Raw genomic sequence first — 26,384 nt, 5'->3', positions numbered from 1 at the left:
CGACCTCCGATTTTCAGGGCGTTACAGTTCGAGATACATGAGTTGGAGAATAAGGTTTGCATGTTGAGGAGTTCGTTGCACGACCAGAAACAATTGCCTAGGTGGTGGTATAAAAGATTTGATTCTTTTATGGTGAGTCAGCGGTTTACTAGAAGTGAATGTGATCATTATTGTATCTACTTCAAGGTACTGAATGATGGATAATTCATTGTATCGGTATTATATATTAATAACATACTTATTTTCAGCCATAACATGTCTGAGATCAATATATTAAAGACTCAGATATTGAGGATATTCAAGATGAAAGATCTAAGGGCTGTAAAGAGCATTCTTGACATTGATATACACAGAGATATGGAGATGAGCATGTTACAGTTGTCTTAGGCAGAATATCTTGAGAATGTGTTGGTTAATTTTGGGATGGATAAGGCTAAATCGGTTAGTACACCTCATACTGCTTACTTTCAACTTTTTTCAGAGCAATATCCTATTACAGATAAAGAAAATCAATTTATGTCTCGTTTTCCATACTTAAGCGCGGTTGGTAGTTTAATGTATGCCATGGTCTTTACGGGACCAGATATTTCATATACAGTCGATGTTGTGAGCAGATACATGTTAAACCCCGACGAGCAACATTGAGAGGCAGTGAAATAACTAATTTGATATCTACGAGGTACAACTGATCATGTCTTGACATTTGAAAAATTAGAGGAAAAACTGGTAGGCTATGTGGATTCGGATTACGCATGAAATATAAATAATAAAAGGTCAACTTCTGGTTACTCGTTTGTGCTAACAAGTGGAGTCATCAGTTGGATGTTGAAGCATTAATATATGGTTACTCTTTCCATAACTAAAGTTGAATATATGACAGTGACGGAAGCAATCAAGGAAGGCGTTTGGTTGAGAGGAATGATGAACAAGCTTGGGCTTCAATAGGAAACTATGCCGATTAATTATATCAGTGAAAGGGTAATCAATTTGATAATGAATTCGGTATTTCATTCTCGTACTAAACATATTGATATTCATCATCATTTTATCCGACATGTGCTTCAGGAAGATGGTGTCACCCTTGAGAAGATCCATACGAGTGTGAATCCAACAGTTATACTTAGGAAGGTGGTTCTTGCAGAGAAGTTCATATTTTGTTCTACTTCTTTGGGCGTGATAAATGTTTGATGAAGATAAAGTATGCACAAGAAGTGACGACGATGCTATTACTATGATGGAGACAATTAGAGATGGAGCCTGGAGATGTGGTTCATGATGATTGAAGCCATAATGGAGATTGTTATTTGCATATCTTTAATCTGTGAATAAATAGGGGATTTCGATTGATTGAACAGACTGCTTGATCAATCAAGTGATCCCCGGATTAAACAAATTGATCTTTAAACAGTTCTAGACAGGTTCAATCGATTGACCTTGGATGTTCGAGTGATCTCCATAATTTAGAAATTTCATGTTAACTCTCTTGAGTATATTCGATTGATCAAACATGGGGGCTCAATCGATCGAGGGTTGCTCAATCGATGTCGATTGATCCATGCTTAGATCGAAGGCATACATGATTTTGCATAATTACGCGATTTGTTTCCTATTCTAGGTGTAACATTATATATATGAGTGTAATACGGGATTAAAGTAGAACAATGAGAGCTAAATCATTTCTAGGATTTTAAAGGGAGAAAACTAGAGTTTTTGCATATGTAAGTTTATCTAATCTCTTATACTTTCGTTTTCATAGTGGATTGCTCGTCGCTTTGCGCCATCATTTTTTTCTGCAAGAGTTTTCCACTAAAATCATGTGTTCCCTAGTTTACTTTGTTTGTATTGATTTTTTGCTTGTGTGATTTGAATTCAGAGTTTACTTCCGTGGCTCTCAACAATTATCACATTTGAGATGTTTAAAGATTGACGGTAGCATATACAGCACATCGGCGCCTGCAACAATTTTGTAGGCTTGAAGATGAGTGAAGACATATTTGGCATGCTTGCACAATGACGCATGGGACATTGTCACGCCAGAAGATAATGGTAGCACATTGTCACAAGTGGGCCTAGAAGATAATGTTAGGGCATTAACATGTGGAACTTGAAGATGGCTGGTGGCACATATAGCCTTTTGAGATGAACGGTGGCACGTTGACACTTCTGATACATGTGGAGAACTTGAAGATGGTAACAGATCTAGAGCAAGCATGGATTATTTCCTCTCTAAAAAAAATATTTCTTAAGCACGAATGAAAAAAAGAAGATGAGTATTTTCTACTAATTTAAGAGAAAAATGAAAATGACATTTATATAAACTTTTGCCAAACAAACAAGAAAAACAGTTTCAACGGAAACATCATTTCTTCAATTTATGTTTCAGCATCTGTAAAATGTGAAAATAGTAACGGTTTACATTTAACTGAAAAAAAAAAAAAACAAAAAAACAAAAAAACAAAAAACAAAAAGAAAAAAAGAAAGAAAGAAAGAAAACTTCCCACATTAGTGGATAGAATTTTTCATTCCGGCCGAGTTGGATTAATCATAGCGGACCTCAATTGATCAATGGTGTGGATTAAGTTCCCACATGTTGGAACTAAAAAACCCAAGTACCATACAACCAACAAGAGGCAGGTGGACCATTATTTTCCTGAAGTGGAAAAAGAGATTCGAATTCGAGGGGAAAACCGTCTTTGCAAGGCACCTGTGGTCTAACGTCCACACGTGGCACAGGTGCGAGATGTCCTGATCGCTCATCAAACGAGAAACACCTAAAATAGGATGGATAAAGCCCATAAAATCTACTCGACAGTACACAATAATAGCCTTTCAACTTATGTACTGCAAATGGATGGTCAAAAAGAGGCCTATCCACCTTGCAAGGGAAGCCGATTGCGTGCTGAGTAAACTCGGCCCACCGTGATTTATGTATTTTATCAACTCCGTGCATCCATTTTATTAGATAATTTTAAATCTTGATCCCAAAAATAAAGCACATATAAAGCTCACGTGGACCACACAACAAGAAACAGTGTGAATTGAACGTCTACTATTGCAAATTTTTTGGGATCATGGAAATTTTCGATCACGATGATGTTTGTACTTTCCCTTCATCCATGAAAAGGTTGGATGACAAATAAACATCATTGTGGGCCCAAAGAAGGTTTCAATGGTGGAAATCATTATTCCCATTATTTCCTGTGGTGCTGTCCACTTGAGCGTTGGATATACTTCAATTTTGGGATCAACCATTAAAATGAGCTGTACAAACGGATGGATGGCGTGGATAAACTACATATATTCATTCATAGTGGGCCTGACAGAATTTACTCAGTAAAATAAAAGCCTGTTGAGTTACTCAATACGCAATCCGATTTCCGTTGCAAGGCACTTGTGGTCAGACAACTCACGGGCCTCAGCCACTCATCAGAAGGGAGGTCCCACTCGCTTATCAGACGAGAGCACTCATAAAATTGAGAAGCAGATGGCTTGATGACTCAGACTAACTTTGGTAGGATTTGATTGGGTCATGAACCATCGTTAAAGAGAACTAAGACTATTCATGGAACAACTTTCAAAATTGTTTTCCTTTGAGTAGCCTGTTTTTGACCGTAGTACATGGACAAATCAAATCCTGCCACATCAGGTCACCTGATCCGAACCACATTTCACATTCCTAAAGTTGAATGAACAAAGCCCCTAAAATTTACCTGACAATTCAACTGTGGACTGCAAATGAATGGTCAAGAAGAGACAAGAGTACCCAAGCTGTGTGGGGTCCACCTTGTTGTATATGTCAAATCCACTCCATCCATCATGATGCGATTTTTTAATGGGTATCAGCAATTGGCTAACGTTTTAGAATAATATGATTTTGATATATTTATTTTCCTTTTTTATTAAAATTTAATTAGGATGTAATTGATTTTGTATAGATTTCTTTTCATTGTAATCTTCCTTTTTTAGGCTATTTACTTGTATAAATTCAAATCTATATTCAATAAAAATTATTAATTAATTTTGCACATTTTCAATTTCATTTTCTCTAATTTTTTGTTTTTATCACATCAGGTGAGAACCACAGTCCACCATATTGTATATGTAAAATATGCTCCGTCCATCAGGTGAGAACCTTTATTTGGACTTTATATAAGGTAGGCTGAGTGTTAATTGCCAATGGGAATAATGTACAACTGATCCAAAAAACACTAAGTTCACATGGTGTGGCCTGCCTGCATTTTGTATCAAGCATATTCTCATAATTTATCTTCATCCTATTAAATTACACGTGATTAATGAGTTCGGCTAAAGATATATACCATGGTGGGTCATAAACAAATCTATGGCCGGCATCCCATCTCCGCTGTTGCATGTGGTGTGGCAGATCTAACTATTTTTGACCTTGTGACTTGAAATAGGAGGACAGGAAACTGCCTGATAGAGTGGAATTCAGCTCATGTTTTGCACAATGCACGTAAAATGGATTCTGGTAGCGAAGAAGAGATTAGTTCATATTTCACTTAAAAAACGCCCAACGTAGGCAGACATGATCTTTCAACTTGGGTGAGTTTCAAAGCATGGCCCAATAAACCATGGCCCTACAATTAGACATATATGCACTAAAAGCATTATTTATATGTTGATGGACTTTATTTATTCATGACCACTTAATTGAAGTAAATATGCTATGTTTCATTATTAATTATTATGCATGTAATCTTAATCAAGTTATAGGGATGCCTTATGTAATCTCCCTGGGTCACTAGAAAAAAAAATGAAGTAGACATAATGCTTAGTAGACATTATTGCCAAGGGAGAAATGTGGCACCTTGGATCTTGAGTATTTTAAATTCCACAATCACTTCACTAGATTTGGGCTACTCGAGACTAGTTGTGTGGTCATCCTTCATGGTGAGATAATAACAATAAGTTAGGATATATTAATCTCTACTATCAAGCATCTTGTTGTCTATGCCCCTTACCACACAAGAGTGTTAGTGTTCACTTGTTTATGAGTACCTGTGTTGGCATTGATTAGACATTTGTAATAAAAGATCACATCAATTCTCCTAACTGAGAGGCCCATCATGCTCAAATTTATTTAATTGTGTGCTAGCTTTAATTAAGCATTAGACTGAGGTCATGAAATGACTTCACAGTTCTAGTATATATAATTAGTCTTGATGCACTTTTTTCTTCTTCTTTATATTAGTGGCCAAATTATTTGGGTATATATATATATATATATATATATATATATATATATATATATATATATATATATATATATATATATATATATATATATATAAAGATGTGTCAAAGCCTCGTGTGTTCTAATAAGGGAAGAACTAGTATTTTTCGAACTTAATTGTGAATCAAGCTTGTCAGTTGGACCATCCACCAATTGTTTTATAGATGGCAAAAGCTTTATCGAAAATTTTCTACCACTCGATCTTTTGTTTTTATTGCTAAAGTATTTTGTTTTGTTTTTATTCCACCTTTTGCACGATAATGGAATTTTGGGCCAATGATGGACACCACAAATAGTGGAAAGATTTAGGTCAGTTTTGGTACATAAATAGGCAAGATTATAATTTTTTGTTGTAGGGCATAACAAAGTCACTAAGGATATAGATGTAATATACTAGTGCTTCACATGAAAAATCTCACGGTCCCCTTATCCCCCAAATGAGAATGCCTAAAAAGGTTTGGATGCCCCATCAAACATTCTTAAGCTATTAGATATTTTATTTTCACATCTTACTTCTACACCCTCCACCATCACATGTATAGTTCACCTTGTGGACAACTCCTATCTTCTCCTGTATTCATAATCCTATATTGTGGGTGCGAGTAGGCTTTCAAGACACTTATTCACTTGAGATAGAACAAAGAGAACATTGCTAAAGAAACAACTTCGGGATTTTCACATAATTAGGAGGAGAGTTATAAGTATGTTCTTGACGCAGGGATGAACGTGATGAGGATAACTACTCCGAATCCACGGAGCTTCTCTGGACTCCTCACAGAGACTTCTTGAATCCACGAGGAAAGAAAGCAGAAAATAGAAATAAATTCGAAATTGATTAATTGATAAATAAAAAATAAGTTCACAACCCTTTAAACAGGGGTACCAAGCAATGAGAAAGAAATCAGAATCAAACTACAACTCAAACTCCTAGAATCCGCGACTTACTATAAATAGTAAACTTATTATTTATAAATGGTCGTGATCTCTACTAGTGCGCAAGGTTTTCGGCCAAAAATAGTAAGTGTCCTATTTGGCTTCACCAAACCATTCTCCTAATTATTTTAAGCTCTTTTCACGTTGGGCGCAACTCTTAAAGCCCGACGGATGAAGAGTTATAATCAAACTAAAACTTACTATTTATAGTAAAAACGAAATTAAAACAGGGAAACGACCGTCGATCCAGGGGTTTTTCGCAATTCCAGGCTGTGTAACCCTGCGTAGCTAGGTTGGTTGGCTAAAGTAGCTCGTTCTACCCCAAAATCATATATTTTAGGTTAGGTAACTCATTCCGGATTGCGAGATACGCCCGATCTAAGGTCTGACGGTCCGGATCACTTCTATCGTCGAATGGGCCTTTTCTGATCCATCTTGGGCATGAAATTGTCCGTGACCCGCTCTACATCAGTCCCCTCCACTTCAAAAGAACTCGTCCTTGAGTTCTCATCCTGCTCTGGTTCATGATACTCGGTCAGGTCTGCGACGTTGAAAGTCCGTGAGATCGCCATGTCATCTGGAAGATCAACAACATAAGCGTTGTCATTAATCTTTCAAATGATTGGGACGGGTACAAATTATTTTTCAACTTGTTGTATGTCCCGATCGGAAATCTCACTTTGCAAAGATGGACCATAATGAGGTCACCCACCTTGAACACTTTTTGTCGTCAGTGCTTGTCCACTTGTTCCTTATACTTCTCGTTCGAGGCATGTATCTTGGTCTGCACTTCTGCATGGAAGCTGATGATCTTGTCTGCCATATGTTCTGTTACAATGCTCGTGCCTGAGTGCTTGGGCAGAGGGATCAAGTCAAGTGTATGTCGAGCGGTTCACCATGTTGTTAAGTGTAAACTCTGCTTGAGACAAGGCCAAATCTCACTGCTTCAATTTTTCTCCTGAAATATAGCGAAGGAGGTTTCCTAACGTGTGATTCACAACTTCGGTCTGCTCATCAGTCTGTGGGTGGTAAGCACTGCTGAATTGAAGTCGTATATCGAATCGATTCCATAAAGTTCGCCCAAATTGGCTAATGAACTTCGTGTCATGATCGGAAGTAATGGTCTTGGGGACCCCGTGTAACCGTACGACCTCCCTGAAAAATAAATTCCCCACGTGTGTTGCATCGAGGGTCTTCTTGCATGGGATAAAGTGTGTCATCTTGGAGAAACGATCTACCACCACAAACACCGAATCCATGCCGCGTTGTGTTTGTGGGAGATCAAGCACGAAGTCCATTGATAAATCCTCCCAAGGACCGTCAGGCACAGGTAACGGGGTGTAGAGGCCCGTATTCTGAGATTGCCCCTTAGAGGTCTGACAAATATGACAACGTTGTACGGCTTTTCCCACATCGCGTACTAATTGCGGCCAGTAATACCGCTCTTTCATAAGAGCTCGCGTCTTGTCTCGCCCCTGTTGTCCACCGAGGCCACCTCCATGTAGCTCTTGAATAATCTGCTCCCTCAAAGAACTTTGGGGGATGCACAATCGATTCCCTTTGAAGAGAAAATCGTCCTGTATATGAAGGTCACTGGGGTGACCTTCTTGGCACTTCATCCAAGAATCTTTGAAGTCTTCATCATTGGCATACAGCTCCTTGAGACAGTCGAAGCCGACCACCTCGTTGCTCATCGTAACAAGTAGTGATGCACGACGGCTAAGTGCATCAACCACCTTGTTCTGCTGCCCTGACTTGTGCTTCAGAACGAACGTGAATTCCTGTAAAAACGCAACCCATCTAGCATGCACACGATTCACGTTAGTCTGACTATTAATAAACTTTAATGCTTGATGGTCAGTGTACAAAATAAACTCTCTTTGAATCAGATAATGCCACCAATGTCGTAGCACCTGAACAACTGCGTACAACTCAAGCTCATAACTCGACCACTTCTTTCGGGCTTCGCTGAGCTTCTTGCTGTGGAAGGCTACTGGCCTGCCTTCCTGTGATAATACTCCTCCAATTCCGACGTATGAAGTGTTACACTCAACCTCAAATAATTTGTCAAAATTAGGAAGCACCAAGACCGGTGTTGTAGACAAACGATGCTTGATCTCATAAAAGCTCTTGTCAGCTTTATCGGTCTACTGAAACGGTCCTTTTTTCATGCAATTTGTTAAAATCTCGCATAAATCGACGATAAAAAGTCGCCAACCCGTGAAAACTCCTCACCTCATGAATGTTTATCGGGATCGGCCCTCATAGCTCGCACCTTTTTATCGTCCACACGAATGCCTGTGGACGTTACAACAAATCCTAGAAACAACAGGCTGTTAGTTAAAAAACTATAATTCTTCAAGTTGAGGTACAACTTGTTAATTTATAGGACCTGCGGCACCTGCCTGAGATGTTTCCTGTGCTCCGCCTCATCCTTGCTATATATCAATATGTCATCAAAATATACTACCACAAATCGGCCAACGAATGGTTTTAGAACTTGATTCATCAAACGCATAAAAGTACTTGGTGCGTTTAATAGGCCGAAGGGCATGACCAGCCACTCATACAACCCTTCCTTAGTCTTGAATGCCGTTTTCCACTCATCACCGGGTCGAATACGAATCTGATCGTACCCGCTCCTTAGATCTAGTTTAGAGAACACCTTGGCCCCTTCTAACATATCGAGCATGTCGTCCAACCATGGTATTGGGAACTGATATTTGATGGTAATTTTGTTGATTGCCCAGCTGTCGACACACATGTACCAGCTTTCATCTTTTTTTGGCGTTAATAATGCTGGTACGGCACATGGGCTCATGCTCTCTCTCAAGAGACCCTTACAGATCAATTCCTCCACTTGCCCCTGAAGTATCTCACACTCCTTCGGACTCATCCAATAATGAGGGTGGTTGGACAGGCTAGCCCTAGGGACGAGGTCTATGTGATGTTGGATGTCCCTCATGGGGGGTAATCTAGCAGATAAATCCTCAGGCCAGACTTCTTTGAATTCGTTTAGCAACAGTCTTAAACTTGGAGGGATGTTTGAGGGTTCCTCTTCCTCGCCCTTCACCACTACAGCGTATATATCGCCGGTTTCCTTGGATTCCTCCATAAAATCCCGAATGGTTAAGAGGGAACTCCCTTTCACTTTAGAGGCTTTAGGGTGGTCCTCTGGTGCCATAGGGGCAAGGATTATTTTTCGACTATCCTTAACGAATACGTAAACATTATCTCATCCCCGATGGGTCGTATCACGGTCCGACTGCCAGGGTCGACCGAGTAACATATGACAAGCTTCCATATCGACCACGTCACAAAGTATTTGATCCTTATAATTTTTGCCAATTGAAAACGAGATAGCGCATTGTTCAGTTACCTTGGTCTCATTCACCTTTTTTATCCAACCAATTGAGTATAGGGAAGGATGTTTCATCGTTGGTAGCCGCAACTTGTCCACCATCACTCTCGAGACGATGTTCTCGCTACTACCACTGTCTATAATCACATCACAAACTTTTCCGTTAACGGTTCACCGAGTAAGAAATATATCGTGTCGTTATGGATGTAATTTCTTTCGTGAGGCATACAACAATCGCCTCACAACTAGAAATTCACCATAATCCTCGCCCGTCATTTCATCACCACCTGCTATTTCTTCAGTAGTTTGTTCATATTCATCAAAGCGATAATCTTCTTCTGCGGCCTCATCTTCAATGCTCCCTTCGTTTATAGTCAAGTGTACTACGGGACGTTGAGGACAAGTGTTTGATAAGTGACCTGATTGGCCACAGCGGTAACAATTGTTCAACCTTGGCCGAGCATAAGGATTTGGAATCCAACTCGGACCCACTATTGTGGGTGCTACACGTTGAGGTCTGGTTGAGCCGCTCCCCGTATCACAGTTTGCGGTTGTAGGAAGTTAAGGTACTGGGTCTTTTCCTCGTGGCGGCACTGGATCCTGCGTGGGACCCATCATGAGGGGTCGAGTTGAAGGATATGGACGAGCAGGAGCTTTCGCAAGTTGTGTTTCTGCCCTACCCGCCAATTGAATTGCTTTATCCACAGTCCCGACTGGGTACATCTGAACTCGGTCCTGAATTGTAGGTCGCAACCCACCTATAAATCGTGCCATCTTCTGTGACTCAGATTCTAACAGATCATTTCGTATATCCAGCCGTTGAAATTCTTCAGTATAATCTGTGACTGTTCGATTTTCTTGTCTGTAATTTTGATATTGCTGGAATAATATCTACTCATAATCACTGGGGAGAAATCGTGATCGAAGAAGACGTCTCATCTGTGGCCATGATGAGATGTACGCCTTGTTCTTGCGAGCTCATGAGAGTTGTAATTGTTCTCACCATGCAGAAGCACCAGATTTTAATTTAAACGCTACCAATTTTACCCTTTTATGATCTGGCACGTCCATGTAATCAAAATATCTCTTTACTTCGGCTAGCCAATCGAGAAAATCTTCTATACGTAATAAACTGTTAAAACTAGAAAGTTCAGCCTTACCTCGAAGTCTCTTTCAGCACGATCTAGATGATCACCTCCATGGATTGGTTGTCAGGCAAAACCCTCATTAAAGTCCTCGTCGCTAGAACTTGAATCATCTGGTGTAGCCCTACGGTTTGCCACTGGTAGTGCTCTACGAAAATCGGGGTTGCGTCGTACAATAACCATGGGTGGTGGAGCTACCATGGGTGGGGGAGCAACTAAAGGTGGTGGAGTACTGCCTAAGGCTTGAGGTGGAAGTTGCGCATCCGCAAGATGATCGAGAGTTACCTGCAGCCCTTGCATGGTCAATTGACTCTCCCGGTGGAAAGCTTCCATTCTTTCCGAAAGATAACGAATCCCTGGATCACCGTCCATAGGATTTTGATTCATACCTTCATTGTTTGCCATCGGCCCGAGGGGAATCCTCGCTTTGATACCAATTGACGCAGGGATGAACGTGATGAGGATAACTACTCCGAATCCACGGAGCTTCTCTGGACTCCTCACAGAGACTTCTCGAATCCACGAGGAAAGAAAGCAGAAAATAGAAATAAATTCTAAGAAATTCGAAATTGATTAATTGATGAATAAAAAACGAGTTCACAACCCTTTAAATAGGGGTACCAAGCAATGAGAAAGAAATCAGAATCAAACTACAACTCAAACTCCTAGAATTTGCGACTTACTATAAATAGTAAACTTACTATTTATAGACGGTCGTGATGTCTAGTAGTGCGCAAGGTTTTTGGCCAAAAAATAGTAAGTGTCCTATTTGGCTTCACCAAACCGTTCTCCTAATTATTCTAAGCTCTTTTCATGTTGGGTGCAACTCCTAAAGCTCGATGGATGAAGAGTTATAATCAAACTAAAACTTACTATATATAGGAAAAATGAAATTAAAACAGGGAAACGACCATCGATCCAGGGGTTTTTCGCAATTCCGGGCTGCGCAACCCTGCGTAGCTGGGTTAGCTGCTAAAGTAGCTCGTTCTACCCCAAAATCATATATTTTACGTCAGGTAACTCATTCCGGATTGCGAGATACACCCAATTTAAGGTCCGACGGTCCGGATCACTTTTGTCATCGATCGGGCCTTTTCTGATCCATCTTGGGCATGAAACTGTCCGCGACCCGCTCTACATCAGTTCTCCACCATTGATTTATGTCCTTGGAAAATTTTATGCATCTAAGAAGTAGATCCTTGTATGACCAAAATTGGTTTTGAGAGTGTGTGGGTGTGGATGCAATTGTTATATATATATATATATATATATATATATATATATATATATATACACACACACACAAATACACACTCACACCACCTGCGAACCAATTCGTACCTACTACGTATGAACTCTTTTAAGAACCCATCATACGTGATGTGGATCCAAAATCTGAACCGTTCATGTGAAGCAGCACCTCCTGAAACCCCCTAGGCCCAAGTTTTACTTTGATCTAAAACTTTGATGGGCCATGAAAAATGAAAATAGTTTCCTCCCTTGATTTGCATTTCTCTTTGCTATGGCCCACCAGAATATTAGATCGGGGTGAAAATTTGTCACATGAGGTTTTTGGGATTCCGCATCACATGGACTGTTCAGATTAGACACCCATGGCATGTGTGCAAAGGTGCGCACGTGCGTAGGTGTGCAGGGGAGCATGACTCTCTCTCTCTCTCTCTATCTATATATATATATATATATATATATATATATATATATATATAATACATATACATAGGCATTCATATTTACCATCACGATAAGGTATGGTCAATATTAATTGATTAGGGGCTTATCTGCTTCTCACATGCTATAGATTATTGTGAAGGTATGCATGTTAAGATGTATCTACATATCAGATGTACCTTTGATTAGGATAATATCTTAAATAGACCAGCATGATTGACTTCGTACTTAGATCACGTAAGCTTAATATTTTCAATGGGTTTTGATGGATCAAGTTTGTACAGATAAAATCTATTCGATTTCAAAATTAAATAAGGATGTATCGCAATTGGAGTATTGAAATTTATAAGTGCACATAAGGAATTAGAAGTACCTAATTAAATGTAATCAAATTTATATTTTAAGACAAGCAGTCAGAAATTATAACAAATTGTTTTTAGTCCACTTGCGGATTTAGCGTGACGCCAACCCCTAAGAAGTATAATAGTCAATGGTCCCACGCTAGATGTGCTTGATTGAAGGGAGTAGACTGGGGTTTCTTCTTAAAAGGGAGCTAGTAATTTGGTACACCTTATTATCACTATAATATAAGAGATATATTTAGGGCTTTAGTTTGAGATATTTCTCATAAGCCATGGCCCTAGAAAATTGCTTTCCTAGAAATCCCATTTCACCAAATTCAAAGATCTCATATTATATATTTCTTTTGTCATGGTGGAGAATCAAGGTTTTCATTCATTTCCTTGTGTATTTTTGTGCAGCAAAGAAGCTGATCGTAGTTATGAAAGTAATTTTCTTGTAAAATTTAAATGTATTTTATGGTGCTTCCACTCACAATAATTTGGTGATCTTGAAGGGCCTCACATTGGATGGACAATGGGCCTAAAAATCTCCTTGATGTATAATCCTAACCGTTCCATTTGTGGCTTCTAGAGCACGAATTGATGAGCCGTGGGCCCACAAGCGGAAATGCTCAGTTCAAGGATCCAATTTGAATCCAATTCTAAACTGTTGATCTGATGGGCCCCATACAGTATCGACCATGTCCCAAAAATCTCTTGGATGTTACTATTAGAGGTGTACACAAGTCGAACCGAGTCAGTCAAGCTTGGCACAGCTCGACTCGGCTCGGCCACTAGCTGACCCCGGCTTGAACTCGGCTCGGCTCGGTCCTCGAGCCTAATAGGCCAGCTCGGCTCAGTTCGGTCAGCAGCTCAGGCCAGTTCATGCTGAGTTTGTTGTGAGGCAATTTTCATAAACACACTATGCACCTTCAATTTCTCACGGGATGTAAAACTGCATCAGCAATTTCCAAGTATTTCATCAAACACTCAGTAGGCGACATCAAAATCAAGATACAAGAGTATTTGTTTCATATCCATACCTTCCTTGCTACCAATCAACACTTCCTTGAGTCATTTTATCAAACACTTGGTGAGCAACATCAATATCAAAATAACCGAGTCACTGAACTACTTCGATCCGAGTTTGATCCGAGTTGGGGTTTGATCCGAGTCAAGTTGAGCTTGGGCAAGCTTGAACTCGGTTCGAAATTTTTCGAGCTAAAAAAACAGCTCCACTCGGCTCGAATTCAGTTTCGAACCGAGTCGATTTGTGCTTTTTCAAGTCGAGTCGAGCGAGCTAACTGAGCTAACTCGGTTCGTGTACAGCTCTTGTTACAATCCATCCAATCCAATCCATTCATGGCCTGAAAATAGACAGTCAAGAAAACAACTTGAACACTGGTCCACCTTGAACTAAGGGTGCCATAGATGGGCCCAATATGACATTTACAAGGGGCACGGGTCGATCCAGTGGGGCCCATCAAATAATTCTGGATCATGGAACATTGCGTCCATCATGCATACATTAGTTTTTCACATTACAACAAACAAGACACTGGACCCATTAGATACCATCATCATAATCTAAGGTAGATATAAATCATATATCTACTTCAAAGAATACAACAGGTTCTGCACCATTCCTTTTTTTGTACAAAAATTCAATACTCTCTATTTCTCTAGACTCCCATCTTCCCTCCAAAAAAAAAAAAGGAAAAAAAAAAAAAAGAAAGAAAAAACTACCCACCTTCTTTCTTAGAACAAAATCGGGTGCGCCAGTTGGGTACAACGTCAAATAGAGACCATCCATCATTTCCATTACACAACATAGCAAGGAAACACCCTACAAGAAAATGATGCTCGAGAGTAGAATCCCGCCAATCAGGGGTGTTCTAATGGCACCATGGAAATGCGGAGGAGGACTAGAGGAGGCTAGATTCGAGGAAGGAGCCAGTGCCGATCCATTAAAAAAGGTCCCGTTCCTACCGCCACTACATATGAAATAGAAAACACAATTAAACATAACACACAAGGTTATTGATGTAATAAAAATAAAAATAAAAAGGTGGGCAACTAAAGGCTTGGTAAAATTTTCAATTATAGTATGAACACAAAGAATCTAATCATTTGAACTTCCACAATCTTATGTACTCACTTGTACCTTTTTTTTTTTGGGTGCAAGGAATCTGATCTAATGGTGATGGGGATGATGTTTGTCAAATTTGGTGGGACACCACACCTGATATCTATCAGGTAGTAGTTGGTACATGTGACAGTTTTAAAACGAAATCTCGACCATACTAATTGCTGACCAAATTATGGATGGAGCATAAATGCATTAAAAAAATAACACTGAGAAGATTAGCATTAACCATCTGATTTCTGTCTGAATTTGGACCACTCACTATTCTACAATGGAACCCACAATTTGGATGGTCTGGATAGCTGTATTTGCAAAACTAAAATGGGAAACTAGCCCCAGTTTAAAATCCAAAAGCTCAACCTGACCTGGCTAAGTCAACTTCACTTAATAAGATCTAATCAACACTCGATAAAAACTCTTTTTGGTTATGACTCTACTCAAAGAACAGCTCAGTCAACTTGACAAAACTCGGAAAAACTCAATGAAACTCACCAAGACTCGAGAATAATATGCATGACTCACTATCATCTGAGTTACTTGGCATGACTCACCATCATCGTCTACGCTTGACTTGCCTTGACTGTTGAGTTTTTAAACTACTCGATGCTCATCCATTCAAGATTAGACAGTATTTAACAGTCAGAGGAACAAATCATTCCTTGTTCCCACAAATATGCATGTGGTACAAGCGGGCCTTATAGTGGTGATCCAGATCATTGATAGAAGAGCCCAGAGGATGGCCATAATCCAATATTATCCTCAATGGGGCAATCCTAACCCTTGAAAAATATCAAGAATTGAAATACTTTACCACCAGATAAAGAGTCTGGATCACTGAACCTTGTACACAATGAAAACACGAGGATACTAGCATATCTTCAGGTCAAGGATAATGTAATTCTGCTTAACAGTTGTATACTGAAATCATCCAAGATACTCACGACTCGTCACACACTTAATCAAATGAAAAGATATGGGCTTGGGTTTTTGTAGTATTTGCTGGAGGTTTTATCAGTGAAAGATTAGGAGAAATGACGAACTCATGAGGAAAATCGAACTGTTTTTTTTTTCCTTTCTCCAATTGAAACAAATAAAAACTGTTACGACCTACACTAATAAAGAAGTGAATGGTCATTTAAGGTTTAATGCCATACCTTCCGGGAAATATACAAGAATTATGACCTGCATCAGTGAAAATTTCTCAAAATTAGTGACACTCCAAATCATGCCCATGTCATGAAACATCCATATTAAGCATTGCAAATCCAAGAAATACAGCCAAAATGCAACAAAAATGTGCCTCTAAAGTTTTCCAATGAGTGTAGTAAACGGATCGAACCACAAGGCCATATGGAGGAAGAAAACATATAAACACGCATGATGGTGTACAAAGCGCCCTAATGCATCCATGCATCATGTTTACCACATTCTGATATGATTCCAAGAATCACAACGTGGAGGGGGTGTGAACCTTCAAATGGCATGACAATGCATGCCTTTCTGATGTTGTCTTCTCTGTGACAGTTGTAATATCATCCACAACAAAACTTTTGCTGCCAGTGTTTCATACTGGATCATTCCCATTTGATCAGATGGAGGTGGAAAAACTTGTATAAATCTTAATAATTAGATACCATGTTCATGGACTCATAATATCTATGTTTTAATTCCATGTGACTTTGAAGTGATAGTATCATGTTTTATTCCATATCTATATGTGTATGAATTTAAAGTCCTATTATGATATACATTTGTAGGTGGGTGTGTGTGTGTGTGTGTGTGTGTGTGTGTGTGTGTGTGTGTTATGAATAGCGTATGTGTTTATGTAATATCACCCACAACAAACTTTTGCTGTGGGTGTTTCACACTGGATCGTTACCATATGATCAGATGGATGTGAAAAAACCGTTACCATATGATCAGATGGATGTGAAAAAACCTGTACAGATCTAGATAATTAGATATCATGCTTATGGATTCAAAATATCAATGTTTTAATTCCACGTGACTTCTAAGTGATAGTATCATGTTTTATTCCATATCGGTATGTGTATGAATTTAAAGTCCTAATATGATATACATTTGTGTGTGTGTGTGTGTGTGTGTTATGAAGAGTGTATGTGTTTATGTAATATCACCCACAACAAACTTTTGCTGCGGGTGTTTCACACTGGATCGTTACCATATGATCAGATGGACGTGAAAAAACCTGTACAAATCTAGATAATTAGATATCATGTTTATGGATTCAAAATATCAATGTTTTAATTCCATCTGACTTTGAAGTGATAGTGTCATGTTTTATTCCATATCTATATATGTATGAATTTAAAGTCCTATTATGATATACATTTGTATGTGTGTGTGTGTGTGTTATGAAGAGTGTATGTGTTTATGTAATATCACCCACAACAAACTTTTGCTGCGGGTGTTTCACACTGGATCGTTACCATATGATCAGATGGACGTGAAAAAACCTGTACAAATCTAGATAATTAGATATCATGTTTATGGATTCAAAATATCAATGTTTTAATTCCATGTGACTTCAAAGTGGTAGTATCATGTTTTATTCCATATCTATGCCTGTATGAATTTAAAGTCCTATAATAATATATTATGGAGGGCATATGTGTTTATGTATTTTATGGAGGGGAGATTGAGGGAGATAAAAAAGGAAGCGAAAACCTAAAAGGACTTTGAAAGAGGTGGCAAGAAGGGATATGAAGGCTTGTTTCTGTTACTGAGGATGGGCCTTAGGATCCAGTGGCAAAACAGGATCCATAGAGCTGGCTATGGTAATAATGACAATGACAGAGTCTATGCTTACATTTAGGAAACTTTCTCAGGTATAATGTCAATGATTAGCATAACATAAACACATCATGCTTCATATGCAATTAAAAAGTTGAAAAAAATGGGCACCAAAAATTCAAAATCATGCAGGTTGATGTGCAGTAAAATAATTTTTTTTTTAAAAAAAAACATCTGAAAATAGCTGCAACTGAAGTCCGCTACGACAAAAAAGAGCAAATGGATTCCTTACTTGGGTCCGTAGTAGTGATTGAAGCTACGCCATTGAACGAGCATGACCCGGGAGACCTCCCCATCTTGTGATAATATGTATCAAAAGCATATGTTGCATGGGCCTCCACTGTATCTGGCTCATAGCATGGCTGCCCTTGCAATAAGGGCGAACAATCCACCTTCCCGGGCCCACAGGCCCAGTCCAGTGCTGCCTGCAACATCTTTGGATCTGCCCCCTCCTTCACCCTGCAGTAGGTTTGGTTTGTTGTGTCGTTCGCCAAAACCACACCTGAATCTGTTAAGTGCAATATATAAATCGGCGCTCCATTTGCATCAAACAGTCCCCAGTTCTTCTCTGAGACTGACCCGGGCCTCAAATCCTCATTATAAAGCTCATATATGTATGTGCTAACTGGCACACCAGGATACTTTGGTGTACCAGTGTTGTTCAACACGTGTTTTATCAAATTGCTATTGTATGTGTTGGCGTTGTCAACATTGGCATCCGGTTCTGACGCATCGCCCTTCGCAGGCCACCCCGTTTCAGTTACGACAACAGGGATGTTAGTGTAGTTCAAGTAGGCCATCGCAAAGCGGGTCGCATCGAGGACGGCATCAAAGACATTGGTGTAGTGTAAAAGAGTGTTGGAGTCAACCGCTTCTTTGTTAGGTGTGAGGGGTTTGAAGAGAGCGTAATCTAATGCAATTGCGCCATTGGATTGCATGTAGTCATAGTACGGGTACACGTTGAGCATGAAGTAGGAATCTGTGGATTGTAGGAATTTGAGCATGGGCACTAAGACGGGATCCCACGAACGGTTGAAGAAAGCTTGTGAGGGTGGGAAGGAGTCGAGGATGATCGAGGAAGGAAGTGGGGTGGAGACTTTGATAAGCTTGTCAAGGTTGGAGGCAACAAGGGCGGAATGTATGAATTGGAGAGCATTGACAAGTACACGTGCAGCATTTGGGAGGGTGCTGAGGACCTCGGAACCAACGGCAATGGCAGTGATGTTAGTGGCGGGGATGTGGGCCGCGACATTGCGGGAGACCCAGTTTGCAGCTGTGGCATTGGACTGGCCGACACCGAGGAGCTCATTGTTGGGAACGGAGATGGTGACACGGATGCCACTGTTGGCGAGGGCGAGGAGCATGCCGCGGTCAGCATCATAGAGACGGATGTGATGGATATTTTGGGCCTTCAGGAGGGCCACCACCTGGGTTGGATCCGGCATGTCCGAGAGCTCAGTGCCGATATTCACACCGATAAACGCATCTGCATGGCAAGCAACACAAATGAGATGGGGGTTAGTGAAGGAGGTGAATGATTATAGTGGAATTGTTGTAAGTATTGCTTAAGCCATCCACTTATAGGCCACCAATCAGATGAATGGTTCAGATCTCATACCAAGCATGTGATTTCAGATTAATAACTTGGAACTCAAAACAACATAAACTGAAATTGAGCTCGATGTACACATGCTAGATTGAGAAGCTGGTCTACCACAATCTCCAAAGGGAACTGTGACAACATAAACTGAAACTGAGATACATTGAGAAGTTGTTCTACCACAATCCCCAAAGGGAACTGTAACAGATTCAGAATCCCATTTGAATTTGCATTGCAGTTCCCGTCAACCATCCATGGATGATCGGGTAGTGCTAATTCTAAGATAGTAATCAGGCATTCTATCCATACACATGGCACATGCATACGAGATCCAGATCGTTGATATGTTGGGCTCTACCATGGATGAGACATGTTGGCACATGCGGCCCGCTGAGCCTAATTATGCTTAACTCGTTAGACTAATATTAGAGTTTATTTGTGATAACCAAGCCACCACTATAAGCAATCCTATCCAAATGCTAACTAGTATGTTGGAGGAATTTTAAAAGAGAAAACAAATGCAGCTTACCATACCAACATTCATGAAAAACCACTATTACTGTGAGAGGTTTGCATGAATACATCCCAACATACTGCAATGTGATAAGTCAGGTCTTTTTTCCTTTGAATCTTGCCCGGGTGGTAGACTCTCGGGAGTTTCAACTCCCGGTCGAGGGTTCGAGTACCCATAGGTGGTGAAATTCCACCAGCGTGAGTGTGTGGGGTGTGTGTGCGTGTGTAAAAAAAAAATAGAAAAAAGAGTCAGGTCTTTTTTCCTTTGAATCTGGATTGTCTTCCAGTTGATCCAAACCATTTATGATGAGTCCAGACTTAAGTTGCGGATATGCTATAAATAAAATATCTTAAATTTGATCATTTCAACCATTTGAAATTTGGTTCTTTTGCTTTGAAATGGACAGTCACCATCCTTTGTGTAATCAAAGGGTCGAAAACATTCAATGTGGTAAAATTTTCAGGCACTCCCCATCCAAGGGTCATTGAAAAAAAAACAATTTCAATAGAAAAAAAGTCTAGACATATCACAATGCAATACATCGGGATGTTTAAGCATACCTCTTATTGTGATCACAATAGATAAAAGTCCAGACATATCACAATGCAATACATCAGGATGTATAAGCAAACCTCATATTGTGATCACCAGCCCAACAGCGAAGCTCTTCCAAATCAAGCAATACAATTCCAACTCATTGTTGTTGTTTTCTTGATAAACACCAAAAACCACAATGGTCAAACTATTGGTGGGACTATTTCCAACCATCCATTTCTGATCACCAAAACTCTCCTCTATGATAACTAGATACTTCCCAATACGCCTATCAAATTCAGTCTGATACTTCAATTTCATGTGTAAAATTCTTACCCATGTCATATCCATGTCGAACTGGTGGCATATCAATGCAAGATCCAAGTATCATAGCCCCTCATACAAGGTAGGGCCCAACAGATAAACGGTCCAGATCCCACATCATGCCATACATGATAACGTGCTTGTCAAATGACTGCTCCAGTTACTTTTCCTGGTAAGCTCAACTCAAAATTTTGATACACTGGGCATTGTGTTTTGCAGCACATACCACAGCTTTTTATACATTAAACAAAGGTAAGGCATGGGGCACAGCATTATTTTAAGTGTATGCACCATTCTCTAGCTAGAAAACAATGTTCCGATATTCCGTCCCAATATAAGAAATATAAACCAACGACACAGGCCACCAGAGGAATCTATTAAATAAAGCATTAAGGAAAGCATCGTAGCATTTCCACAAGTCATTACAATGAATAAAAAAGTATATAAATCTTTTAAAATTTCCATTTTAGGTTAATCATCGCATATATATATATAGCGGAACGCTCACTTGCAAACCAGTTTGTACGTACTACATACGAACTTTTTTGAGAACTCATCATATCTGATGATTCTCGAAAATCTGAACGGTCCACATGAAGCAGAACCTCATGAAACCTCCTAGTACCAATTTTTACTTTGAACCAAAACTTCGGTGGGCCATGAACATTGCAAACAGTTTCTTCCCTTGATTTGAATTTCTCTTTTCTATGGGCCCACCAGAATCTTAAATCAGGGTGAAAATTCACCCCGAGGTTTCATGGGATTTCGCATCTTATGGACCGTTTGGATTCGACACCCATGACACGTGTGCAAAGGTGCACATGTGCGTAGGTGAGCATGCCTATATATATATATATATATATATATATATATATATATATATATATATATATATATATATATATCACATTCATAGTCACATTGGACAACTGTTCATATTCGAAAGGGCAAAAGACGAGTACAGCGATGGCTGGGTAGATCAGTGGGGCCCTTGACACAGTCCAATCAAAAGGGTAGAGCCTGCGTGATGGATGGGTAAAACATTGTGGGGCTCCCGAGACAGTTACATCGCTGTTAAAGAAATGGGCATTTGTTACTGTCAATTTGATTAGTCGATATGATGAATATAAGAGTATACAACTCATTAAAAATTTCCTTTTCAGCCAAGTCATTGTATAAGTTAACTGTTGCCGTATATCACATTCAAAGCCGTAATAGACAACAGTCGCCATTGCTAAAGCCCAGGTGATGGATGGGCAAAAGATGGTGGGGTCCACAGGATGGTCAACATCACCATGCACAAGATAATTCCTACATCATTAATGTGAGCCCCAACATTGTGTAAATTGCAACCTATCACATAATATGCAATTTTCATCCATTTCTTGATCATTTTCCATTCATCGATGCAGTATGGACCAAGAACATATGCATATTCTTTTATATATATGAGCAAGCATTTGATAATACTAAAAAGAAGGATTTATTAATATTTTATTATACATGTCCCTGGCCCACAGCATTACACACTACTTTCAAGAGCCCATCTACAAACACCACATTAAGCATTGCATACGTGCCAAAAATGGTTCGTGCATGCAATCAAGACTATTCATTAAGTGTCGTTCAAAAGGAAATGTACCAATCAAACCAGGTGGGCCATACACATACGAAGATATGGATTATAGAAAAGATATGGATTATAGAAAAGATAATGTGCACTAGAAAATGCATCACATCATCCCTTTAATCAAATGAAATTATTACGAAAATCTAAGTCTAGAGACTACTTAACAGACAAATTATTGCCAAAATCTGCTTTTGGAGACTACTTGAGGGTCTAGATCATTGAGCATATGATGTCTTTCATGCACATGCAAATGAGGTGAAATGAATGGTCAGGATTATTTTGGTCTCTCATAAATCACGGCGAGAGTCGTGTGACACTTGATCACCATTTTAGAGAATGGTAGTGATTCATCTTTCTCAAATGCGTGTACAACAATCCAAGCCATCTAGTTGTGGGGCACATTGTGGATGGAGCATATCTCTAAAATCAGAGATGTGGGGCCATCATAAATGGGGTGACTCATCTTTCTAACGGTATCCAGACTATCCAAGTTCCATGGCACATTGTGGATGGAGCACATCTCCAAAATCGCACTGATGAGGAAATCCAAACCGTCCAATTGATGGGTATCAAATGGATGATTAAAATTAAAACAGTTAGTGTGACAAATTCCAGGGACGATCAGATGGTTAATATCATCTTCTCAATCTAATTTTCTATTTATGTTCCATACACAACTATGTCAAGATGGTGGTGATTCATCTTGCTCATATGTGGCACTTAGGGTACTGCCATCCAGACCATCCAAGTTGTGGGACACATTGTCGATGGGGCATCTCAAAAATCACACTGACCAAGAAATCCAAACCATCAACTTAATGGGTATCAAATAGATGATTAAAATTAAAATAGTTAGTGGACCAAATTCCAAGGACAAAATCAGATGGTTAATAGCATCTTCTCAGTCTCATTGTATGCTACATCCACAATGGCACGTGTAAGAGTCACAGCTGTTTCTAAGATGAGAGAATGACCAAAATACCACCAAAATTACCTCTTGTCGGCATCCCAAAAACACTGCTCGGGAAAAACAGTCTCAAAGTCCAACTAGTTGTATGATAAGCTACCGTTCATCCAGGAGATAATTTCCACTGTATCATGTGTTGAGAAATCCAACCCTTTCCAATAGGTTAGATCTGCCTGAGGATCGTCTTGGGTTAAAATCAGTTCCATCCATTTATTAGATGAGCCACACCATAGAAACCAACAAAATACAATCGTGACACTTTTTTTCTATGTTGTGGTCCGCCTGATAAGTGCATGGATCTGATTTTTGCATAAGGCAATCCTCGTTATGTAACCAAGCATGTGAATGGATTGGGAGTTATTTATGACGTGGACGATAGCTCATGGTCCAACCGGTTGGACTTAGACCTGCTGGAACCAACGACGTCTCGTTAGCTCTGGACCTCTAACGCACAAGCCGTGCTGCCGTCATTCACCAAAAGCAGACAGCTTTACTCTCTTTTGACATTTTTTTCCACGAGAGGAAACAAAGGCACCTGCGGTGGGACCGTCCAGGTGGGCCCCACCGTCTGCGTAGTCTCCTACTCGTCAGTTGTACGGTGTGCCGCTCTTGTAGGTTGATTGTGGACCACCAGCTGACATTATTTCAAACTCCATTATCTCTCAGACATGTGGGGCCCACTTGATGGTAGCAGAGACCTGGCCACCACGTATGAGGTGGGAACCACCTGATGAACGACGGGGATCTCAAAGACACGTCCTAGAGTATCATTCGTGCACTTCTTGAAGAACACTACGTTCTCGCCGACCATTTCATACATGCATGTCGATCCGCAACGTCAAAACCGTGGACACCAAATGGACGGTTGAAACGAAAGCAGCTGGTGGTAAAAATTCAACAGGTTAAATCAAATCGTTGAGGTTATCCATCTCCGGGAATTTGAAGCTGTAATACTCCAACAATAAGCCCACAACCGTTGGTGCAGATTTAACACAGTAAATGAGGTGGTTAAGATTATCCACTGAATGTGCTTTCCAAGCTGTAATCCATCCACAGTTGGGCCCACAATTTTAACGGTGGGATCGGCACACATGCACATCAGATGATTAATAGGCAAGTTTAGAATTGTGGCAAACGCACATGATACGCCGCTATAAAAGAAGAATAAAGAAAAGAATAAGATAAGAATAAGAAAAGCATAAGCGGACAGAAGACAATAGGGTTATTGTCTGGAGGATAATACTCTGTGGTCTACGGCTCTGTGAGTTTGCCCCTGGTTGTATTAGTTCACTTGGACAGTCCATTCGATAGATCTGATCCGTCCATTAAGTATAGAAAACATCTAAGTAGGCTACCACATAAAATTCATTACTGATTGGATGATCCAATCCATCTCTGATTTGGCATTATCATCCAGACCCATACATTTTCGAAGCCATAGATGGGACAGTTACAATCGCCTAACAAAATTGATTCTTTTAGAATAACAAGCAATCCATGACATGCCCTAACACAAGAATGGATCAAACTACTGATTGGACCAACGTTTTATAAATTATCCTGACCGTCCATATTAAATAAGATTGATCTAACGGTTGATATTCGTCGGATAGGTGCTTATTTGACTGGTAGCCTTATGAAATACGCACTGAACCTAATGAACAGTGTAGATCAATGGATTGGACTGTTTCAGTATCCCAATGCAATTAGGAGCACTATAAGTTACAGTGCTCCGAAAGCACTGTAGCTATTCTTCCAAATTAAAAAAAAAAAAAAAAACTCCTCTTTTTATAATTTATCGTCCCAAAATACCAAACATCAAAAAAAAAAAACAAAAAAACAAAAAAAAAAAAAAAAAAAAAAAAAAAAAAAAAACAAAAACAAAAACAAAAACAAAAACAAAAAAAAAAAAAAAAAAAAAAACAAAAACAAAAATGCCATTCTCTCCTCCAATTTATTACTCACCAACCATTATAATAAAGATTTCAGCTTTTTAAAAGATGTATCGAAGTATTTATTTATTTTTTTTTAAAAAAAAAACCCTCCAAAATCAGCTGAGAATCTCAAACAGAAGGCTCCTTCCATGAGAACAAAAAATAAAAATAGAACTCCAAAATCGAAAAGAAAAAAAAGAAGAAAAAGAAAAAAAGAAAAAAAAGAAAGAAGCTGCATTTCTCAACTTAGATCATCAAAACCATCCAATCCATTAAATAAGAAGACAAACTTTTTAATAAAAACAATAAAAAATGGATCAAAATCCCCCCAAAACACATGAATCCTAGAGCATACTGCAAAAACCCAGATGGGTTTTCATCAGAAAGCTCAAAAATCCCATAAAACACATGAATCCCAGAGAATAATGGAATAACCCAAATGGGTTTTCAACAGAAAGCTCAAATATCCCATTTCATAAAGAAAAATGGAAAAATAACAAATGGGTTTTCTACTATAAAAACACAGCGAGAAAGGGGAAGAGAGAGAGAGAAACTCACCTTGAGCAACAGCAACAACAGAGAGAGCTAAAAGCAGGAGAAGGAACAGAGCCATTGATTCTACGACAAAAGCTTCAATCTTTCAAAAGCGTACAAACAGATGAGGAAAAACCCAGGAAAAAAATTCTTCACAGAGAGGATGAAGAAGAAAGGCTTCTCTTTTATTAGAGCGAAGGGTAAGGGAGGTAGGAGGAATGGTCAAGATACAATAATGAAAAAGTGGGGTTTTTAAAGGGTTTTGTCGTACTAAGATGTTTGCATAGCCGTATCAGAAAACGGACGGCTGAGATTTGTCTGCAGTTTAAACTAGGGTGGAGCTTGGGCTTCGGGCAGCAAACAGGCAGAGGTATTTGTAGCCGTTTCCCTTGTCGCGAGCTCCGAGGTTGCCAGTGCTGACGTGGCACGCATCTTGTTTCAACGGTCTGATTCCGAACACTGCTTTTTAAAGACGAGAAAACGAGGCACGGTAAAAGTGAATTCGGGGGCGAGTACGTTTTTCTGGCACTCGCATCTGACACATGCAGAAGGCATACACGTGTGAGAGTAAACGGATGCTAGAAACGGTGGTACTGATGCCTCGGTTTGCCTTTCTATGATCTGGAACGTTCATTTGTTGGGTAGCTACGGTCCAAATTTCACC

At 39.5% G+C, this 26,384-nt stretch overlaps 1 protein-coding gene across 2 annotated transcripts; it reads right to left on the bottom strand.

Annotated features, from left to right (window-relative positions):
• Nucleotides 1-14,282: 14,282 nt before the first annotated feature.
• LOC131251507 (glucan endo-1,3-beta-glucosidase 2-like) lies at nucleotides 14,283-26,062 on the bottom strand. Of its 2 annotated transcripts, XM_058252262.1 has the most exons (4): nucleotides 25,745-26,058; nucleotides 17,916-19,169; nucleotides 16,024-16,051; nucleotides 14,283-14,717 (listed from the first exon to the last, which is right to left on the bottom strand). In XM_058252262.1, the coding sequence occupies exons 1-4, from the start codon at nucleotides 25,797-25,799 to the stop codon at nucleotides 14,570-14,572; spliced, it is 1,485 nt and encodes a 494-aa protein (XP_058108245.1). In that variant the 5' UTR covers nucleotides 25,800-26,058; the 3' UTR covers nucleotides 14,283-14,569. The 2 variants fall into 2 exon arrangements, with proteins under 2 accessions (XP_058108245.1, XP_058108246.1); XM_058252263.1 differs by lacking the exon at nucleotides 16,024-16,051 and having other exon boundaries at nucleotides 25,745-26,062.
• Nucleotides 26,063-26,384: the final 322 nt, after the last annotated feature.

Source organism: Magnolia sinica, chromosome 7 (assembly GCF_029962835.1).
Source record: "Magnolia sinica isolate HGM2019 chromosome 7, MsV1, whole genome shotgun sequence".
In the NCBI taxonomy this organism is placed as follows: domain Eukaryota; kingdom Viridiplantae; phylum Streptophyta; class Magnoliopsida; order Magnoliales; family Magnoliaceae; genus Magnolia; species Magnolia sinica.
This window is presented reverse-complemented; position numbering and strand designations above follow the sequence as displayed.

Bases quoted from the DNA above. Each gene is read 5' to 3' on its own strand.
- LOC131251507 (XM_058252262.1), bottom strand. From the start codon at position 25,799: ATGGCTCTGTTCCTTCTCCTGCTTTTAGCTCTCTCTGTTGTTGCTGTT. The intron at 16,052-17,915 runs GTAAGGAATCCA...TCACTGATGCAG, and splicing joins AATCACTACTACGGACCCAA to GTCATAATTCTTGTATATTT. The intron at 14,718-16,023 runs GTATGGCATTAA...TTTCATATGTAG, and splicing joins TCTTGTATATTTCCCGGAAG to TGGCGGTAGGAACGGGACCT.